Source organism: Sphaeramia orbicularis, chromosome 17 (assembly GCF_902148855.1).
Source record: "Sphaeramia orbicularis chromosome 17, fSphaOr1.1, whole genome shotgun sequence".
Taxonomy (NCBI): Eukaryota; Metazoa; Chordata; class Actinopteri; order Kurtiformes; family Apogonidae; genus Sphaeramia; species Sphaeramia orbicularis.
In genome coordinates, this window is record NC_043973.1 from 10,405,595 (window position 1) to 10,414,041 (window position 8,447).

Below are 8,447 nucleotides of genomic sequence, written 5' to 3' on the forward strand. Positions count from 1 at the left end.
TCAAAGTCCAATATCAGCACTGGTAGATGTAAGGGAAACTGTCCATGTTGCAAAATGTCTAAACCCCCCTTTGTTTTGCTTTTGTTGCCTTGGCCTCGCGATACCACAACACTCTGGCTTGGCCATATATATCTGGGTGTCCAAATTTTTCCACTCTTATACCGTGTAAATAGTTTGGGACAGCTAACTGTGGAAAATGTCTCAGTACTCAGGAAAGGTAAGTCCAAACACAAGTACAGTGCACAAAGACACTAACAGTACACAAGCTTTTAGACAGTGTTAGTGTGGACAAACATATTGAGAGCTGAAGAAATGGAAAAAAAAAAATGGGAGTGTGAAGTGTTCTGTTGCTGCTGTGGTGAAAATAGATCGTGTTCTACGAGGGGAAATGTTTCACGGGGAGGAAGCTGGAGATCTGCGGCGACTGTGACAACTTCCAGGACCGTGGCTTCATGAACAGGGTCAACTCGGTGCGTGTGGAGAGCGGGGCCTTCGTCTGTTTCGACCACCCGGACTTCAAGGGCCAGCAGTACATTTTGGAGCATGGGGAGTACCCAGAATTCCAGCGCTGGAATGCCCATAATGATCACATGGGCTCCTGCAGGCCAATCAGGATGGTACATTTTTCTTTCTGTGTGAGACTCCAGGGACAGGGTTTAGGTCTGAGTATTTGAGGCAGGTTTTAGGCTGTCAGACAGACTTACAGTATGTATGGGCTGGTTTTATATTTACAGAACAGACAGGAGTTATAACCATATATGCAAAAAACAGAAAACAGCCCATTATAAAGAATCCAAATACCGATAGATAGATAGATAGATAGATAGATAGATAGATAGATAGATAGATAGATAGATAGATAGATAGATAGATAGATAGATAGATAGATAGATAGATAGATAGATAGATAGATAGATAGATAGATAGATAGATAGATAGATAGATAGATAGATAGATAGATAGATAGATAGATAGAATACAGTAGATATCTTAATACTATACTGACTGTGAAAGACCAAAATGGACTTTAAAAGAAAAAATAAATAAATAAATAAATAAATAAAGTTGCCCAATTGCTAAAAAGTCTTATATTTATAAGTTATGTAAGATATGGAAAATTCAGATCATTTTATTTTGAATATGCAACAAATCAAATCCTACTTTAGTGCCTACAAATAAAATAGATTTCAAGAAAACTTGAAAATTTACAAATTATCATGACAACAAAATGTGACTTCATTTGCATATTCTAAAAGTAACATGACAAAATAACACTGGTCTCATGCTGTGACATGGTGCAAAACATTTCAGAGATTAAATATAGCTCAATATAATTTGGCATAAACATAGAAATATTGCATTGTCTTAAAAAAAGAGAGTCTTGAAATTGCTTTTTTACACTGTAAGACGAGCTGAGAGTAGTTCAAAGTGTCATATTAACAAGGTAGGTTTTTTTTTTTTTTTTGCTATATCATCTTAAATAGGCGGAAGAAAAATGTTAGTTATACTTTGCAGCCTATAAATATAATCCTCTACATTTAAACACTGGATTTTTATAGATTCAAGTGAACACACGACACAGTCACCGTCACATAAAGGGGAATAAGGCCATGGTGTTGTACAGTGGTGGTAAAAGCCAGTGTTGCAGCTACCGTATGACTCAGCCACTGGACATGTATGTCATTATAATCCGCAGCACGGAGAGCACTACAGGATGGAGCTGTTCGAGGGCGACAACTTCACTGGCCAGTGTGTGGAGCTGTGTGACGACTGTCCATTCCTGCAGGCACGAGGCCTGACCAAGAACTGCATCAACTCCATTAAGGTCTACGGAGACGGAGCGTATGTATCTCCTTAGCAACTGCAAGGTGGTGATTAATGAAACCACTGAGGAGGAAATGAGTCTCTGAGCATGTGTTCGACAACCCACTCATTCATTCACTTTTATATGTTTGAGTTGTAATAATCATTTACTTTTTTTTTTTTTTTGCTGAACCAGGTCATCGGCAGTCCAGAGTTAGGGTTATTTGAGCCAATATTAATAATAATAATAATAATAATAATAATAATAAATAATAATAATTATAATTTATATAGCATTTTTTCCGAAAGAATCCACAAAGTGCTTTACAATAAAATCAGAAGTAAAATACACAGGCATAAAAAAACACAGCTACATACACAGATGTAGACATAAAAATATAAAAACTAATTGTCATAAAACCCACACCTAACTAAAAGCCTGTAATTAAATACAGAAAATAGACATTCCTTTTCAGATCAGGTCAAATAAATACATGCATATTAGCCTTACATGTATTTTGTTACAACCCTAAATAATAACCTTGTCACTATTTGTTTCTAATATCTTTGAAAAACACTAATATGAAACAGATTAATATTTTTGGTGATGACTGTTATTTCTCATCAGAAGCAGTTTTTCATTTTACTCTGAACAATTCACAGACTTCTCAGTCAACAGATTTATTTTGGAATATGTCTTTATTGGAAATCAGTTCCAGTGAGGTCTGTAGATTTAAGAATGGTGGAGTTGGAATAACATGAAATGGCCAAAAAGGCCAAACCCTGAGCAAATGACAAAAAAAAAAAAGTCTATGACTTGATGTCAAAAGGCTATTCTGTATTCTGTTCTGATCTGTATGAACTGAACCGTTAACTCAGGATGCTTCATTTTAATTGTGAATTTATCTATACATAATTCTATTTTAAATGCTTAAAGGAAACGCATAAAAGCCCATGTGATACAATCCATGGTCTGGTGTGAAAGTGGAGATGTTATCCATATTTCCCAAATGTCATTGAATGCATCTTCATGCTTTTACATTAAAGGTAGAGTGTGTTTACAGGGACATGTAAGTACAGAAATGTGATATAATATTCACAGTTATGTTTTTAACTTTGTATTTAATAACTTGTTGTCCTTTTCTTACCGTAGAATGAGTCTGCCATATTTCTACCGTAGCCCAGAGTCGACATTTTCTTCTTTTTTTCTGTTGCGTTACCGTCCCCTATGTTTGAGTGTGGACCACAGTTAGAACCCCCTTAACTAAAAAGAGAAAAACAGATAAAACAACAGTGGCCTCTGTGGTTTTAACAGCCACAGTGGGTTAGTGTGTGATGAAGATACAAAGACAGAACAGTGCATTCTGCAACTCCACCACTAGATGTTACTAAAAACTACACATTGGAACTTTTATCCATAAAGACCCAAACACCCACTGGCGATCAAAAGTATCTACTGATGTAAACTGTTTAATACCTGTTGATCCACTAATCCTATTAGTACATGTAAATAATTGGTGTATAATACAGTTTGTCATCTTTTCATGGTCATCAAATAAGACCCATTTGGACGTTCAGAGGCTCCGTAGTGAACGTGGAAACACTGTCATCTTCTACAACATTGATTCCCCGGTAAAACCCACGGAGCTGGATCAATGACAGTGGTTCTAGACACTTGTTCTATGTTCAGTTATTGATACCTTTACTGAAAGAGTCACTCTTTCTTCAATTTTCTCTTTTGATGTAATAACCGTTGAATTTACTTTGAGTTTTTACGAGCATCTAAATTAAATATAGGAAATCAAATATAGGAAAATACATGATTACAATGAAAATACCAAAATACAGAGGATAATAGAATGATAAATGATGTTTAAGAAATGGTTAAATAGAGCGAAAAATTCATCTGGGAACTACCACAAAATTAGCACTGGGTCTTTATGGGTTAATTCTCAACATTACATAGACACTGCATTATGAACCAAACCATTTCTTACTTTGCTGCAAATGTTATTCTTAAAACATACTTATTCTTGCTCCTCTACACAAGTTCAACCAGGTTCACCTACTTCAAGCTTAAAGTTGCTTTTGTTGAAAAAACCCTCCTGGATGCTATGAATTGACAACTAAAATAAGATCACAGCTGAGTAACTGACAATTAATTTCAGACACTATTCAGTCAGACTCGTGAAATAAACCTCAGCATCTCTGCGATTATTTCTGTTCATTTTCTGACAGCTGGGTGCTGTACGAGGAGCCCAACTACCGTGGCCGCATGTACATTGTGGAGAGAAGAAACTACTGCACCTTCATGGAGTGGCAGGCAGAGAACCCCAACATCCAGTCTGTTCGCAGGGTGGCTAACTACTTTTAAGAAGAAGAAGAAGAAGAAAAAAACACACACACACATCACAGTGACTGAAAGATGACTTCAATACAACACTCTGTCTGGTGATGTGAAAGCTGACTCTGTGGGGTTGTAAAATAATAAAAGCTGAAGAAAATGTTGGACATTGTTTGTTGCTTTATTTTTGTATTGAATTATTTAAAAGGTTGAAATAAAGTACTGTAGCGATCGTATATTATCTTCACATTTTTTTATTCGATGTTTTTTAATGCTCAGACCATATAAAACCATCACATTGCATTGCAGTAATGATTACATGCTGATTCGGGTAGTTGCTTTCTATTATCTGCTATAAATACAAAACCTTTAAGTGCTTATACTAATGGACCCATTACCAAGTTATATGAGATATCCACTGAATGCACTGCACACAGATCAATAACAACGCATTTTGTTTATCTAGGTGGGAAATTAAACGTGCTGCCTGATAATCAACACAACGTTACAATTACACAAAACAAAGTCGTCTGCAGTTTGAAGCCCACCTTCCTGATACACATGAACATTTGGCAGGTCTGCGGTGAACAACACAAAGCGTGTGCCGTCCCTACACAGTGTATTAATCAAGAGTGAAAGAGAGATATTGCACAGGTAGAAAGAGTGTGTGCACCTGCCCCAGGGAGCTCTGCTACCACCTAGTGTCATTTATCTATTTTATCCACAAGTTGTGATGTGCTCACCTCAGGGTTTTTGTGCTCATCCCAGTGGGGGCTTTCAATGTTGACACATACACATGCCTAAAAAACATGATAGATGTTTGCGAAATTCATATATATTAAGGTAAGAACAATGACATTTTCAATTGTCTGGGTTTTTTGTTTTTGTGTTTTATTTTGGCTACCAGATATATACTTGTTAGTACAACAGTTCTCAGTAACATTTCCCACCAGGTATATACATCTAATTTTAATTAAAATTCTATATTTATGTAAATATTTATATAAATACCAAATTTATTATTTTTCTCTTTATATTCCATTCTTCACTTGTTTGTGGTTTTTCTACCAGTATTTGTCTCTGCACTTGTTTGATGTTTGTTACTGCTCTGCTGTTAACTGTGAAATTTCCCCATGGTGGGATAAATAAAGTCATATCTATCTATCTATCTATCTATCTATCTATCTATCTATCTATCTATCTATCTATCTATCTATCTATCTATCTATCTATCTATCTATCTATCTATCTATCTATCTATCTATCTATCTATCTCTTTTTTTTAATGTATTCTATGTATAGATTTTTTTTTTTTACATTTTCAAGAACAGACATAGGATATATCACAAAACAGAAAAAGTAAGAAAAAGAAATCCACTCCTTCCCTCCTCCGCCCACTCCTAAACAAATAAAACAATCAGAGGACAACTACAAAAGCAACAATAGCAAAAGAACTATCTGCTCTAATGGGATAGAAAAGGAAAAAAAAAAATCTGTAAAGTCAGCACCATTTTTGAGTAGACGTCTACAATGATTTACAGTCCAGTCTAAAAAAAAAAAAAAAAAAAACAGTAATAATTATGAGGGTGAATATACAATACATGGACTTAATACAGTGTGGTAGGCAAAATATGTACGCATTTAGAATGTGTTCAGATTTATTTGACAAATAAAATGGGAATGGTTACCACATCACATCCAAGTAGATTGACTGAATATTTGAGAGAAATGGTGTATCTGATCATCTCCGTATGCATTAAGTTGGTCATTTCAGCTATCTTATCTTATCTTTGCTGACTCATTTTAAAATAAATATTAAAGAAAGATATTTTGAAACATACAGAAAAAAATATATGACAATGCATGAAAAAATAGAGCTTTAAACCAAGATTCCTGCACCGCTTATCTACTTTGACTAAAAAAATAAATTGTGACCTGCACAAAGGCAGGAAATGAAATGAAAGGGTTATACTGAGGAACCCTGGTGGTTTACCTGGTAGACCAGTATCACGTAGACCACGGCCTTGTCACAATGGTCCAGTTTCAATGCTGATCTGATTCTGTTTGTTGCATGTCACACCCATGTTTACATTTCCAGTCTCTCCATGTAGTCTATCAAATAAAGACAAAATGCCCAAAAATAAATGTTAAGAAAAAGGGTTGTTTCATATTTGCAAAGTGTACATAATCACAGTTGACCTCAACTCAACTCTGATCTGTCTTTCTGAAAAGAAATGTTTTATTTTAGATGAATTCAAGTAGTTAAGAAATGCAGGTATTTCAATGAACAGATGTAAGACTTGAACTCAAGAGGTCTTCTACAGTGAACAAAAAAACACTTGATTTTTTAAAAAAAAATTATATGTGGTTAGAGTCACCCTGAGCTCAAATCTATTCTTCATTCACAGGCATTCTGCTTCAAATTCACTGGACCTTAACTTTCAGAAAAGGTTGACGCAGACAAAATGCTCAAACTCGAGTGTGTACTTACTAGTCGCCCTGAACTCCTGCAGGGAATATTTGTATTTTTCCATTAACAAAAAGTGATGTAACTCAGTATGAACGGTCCAGAAATGTGGGATTTTTTGACCTTTGCTGCAAATTTTCTCAGTTACTGAAAATAAAAAATGTTCATTGATATAAAGCTTAAATATATTAACCTGACTGCATGACTGTATGATGATTTTTTTTTTTTAAAAGAAGACAAAAATTGACATGAGAAAAATATACCTTTACTCCCTCAAATTGAGATACATTTAATCTTGCTCTGCTGTGAAGGTTTGCTCTTTTAGTATGTGTAATGAAAATACAGACTTTTATCATTTTGCAGCTGACTATTTTTTTGTGCCTACATTTAGTCCTTAAAACCATTTGGACCAGCTTTTCCTGAAAAAAATAATCTGATCGTTTATGCAACCTGTATGCGCTATATATGTTTAGACTAAGGGGTGAGTACAAATACATTATTAGCTCATTATTTCATGGTATTATTTCTGTACCACCTGCTTCACTCCCCTCACCGAGCTGTTTTTTTTTTTTTTTTGAGGAATGTCACACCAGGGTTGTGGCTGGTGAACCTTTAATGAGCACTCATGTACTTTCTCCTCCAACTGTCATGACAACAGAACATCTATCTTTACAAGGTTTCGCTCATGGCCTCGATTGAGTTACAGGGTCAATATAGGACGGCTTAATGAGGAAATGCTTTGTCTTGAGTTACACTCAACACCACTAGTTTAAGGGCGATTACCTATAGCTAACCTTATTCTTAGGCCATTTGCTGCATGTATTGGGCGGGTGTCACCAACATGCCATTAGTCTGCTTGTCAAAGATGAGAAAGAGAGGGGGAACGGCGAGGATGAGTTAATGGCCTTTTAACAATGTCATTGCTGATTTTCTGCCATAATTTGGTTTATTATTTTTCAACAAAGGATTTCAATTTGACCAGAGCCTTATAAAGCCATAAGAATCAGCATGATGTTATACCATTATAAGCAACTGCTAAAAATTATTATATCAGGATTTCCTCCTAAATAGTGAGATTACAAAAGAAAAGAACACTCAAGTAATGAGTAGAAAAGAACTTGAACATTTTCGAAGGAAATACCTCTTAATAATTTTGATTTTTGACATAAACATACATTTTTCCAGTGCATGCCACACATTCAGCACTGGTGAAAAGAAATACCACAGATTATCGAACTGATACTGAGGACTGTGTTAGATGGTTCTCATCCACATTTATGTCAACAATAAACTAAAATAAATGAATTTTTCCTGCATTGAGGACTGTAGTCTGAGAGTATTGGCCCTGCTGTGTGAGATACAGTTTCTATTAAAGGGTTGGTGTGTTAAAAACAGTTATTGAGGAATAGAGTTTAAATAGCATTTATTGTATCCTGTTACTTCAAATTAGGTCAGCTATTTTTAGCACTGCCACTTATGCATAAAAGATTATGCAGATAGAAAAAAAAAAAAAAAAAGATTTTACCTACAACTTGTGAGGTTCTGTGTCATACTGTGGCATCGACAAAACAATACATTTCACATGTAAATATATAGACCTATATTTTTACATTTCTAAGGTGTTTTCGGTCACAGAAGCAGAAATAGCCTCAGTTGGTGCCTGGCGGTGCTGCTTTGCATTTAATACTATCCGCGGTTATAATAATAACGTGTAATTTTAGACGCGCGAACACTTGTGAAAATAAACTAAAAGGCTGATTTCACCGATAAAATCAACACCATTCCTTTCTAAATGTCATTTCAAACCTCGGTTAAATGATAGAAAGAAGCCGA

General features: G+C 35.2%; 1 protein-coding gene across 1 annotated transcript; it reads left to right on the forward strand.

The window, feature by feature from the left end:
• Nucleotides 1-4,311, forward strand: LOC115437714 (gamma-crystallin N-A-like). The gene is made up of 4 exons (XM_030161033.1): nucleotides 1-217; nucleotides 369-617; nucleotides 1,697-1,842; nucleotides 4,042-4,311. The coding sequence occupies exons 1-4, from the start codon at nucleotides 197-199 to the stop codon at nucleotides 4,175-4,177; spliced, it is 552 nt and encodes a 183-aa protein (XP_030016893.1). The 5' UTR covers nucleotides 1-196; the 3' UTR covers nucleotides 4,178-4,311.
• Nucleotides 4,312-8,447: the final 4,136 nt, after the last annotated feature.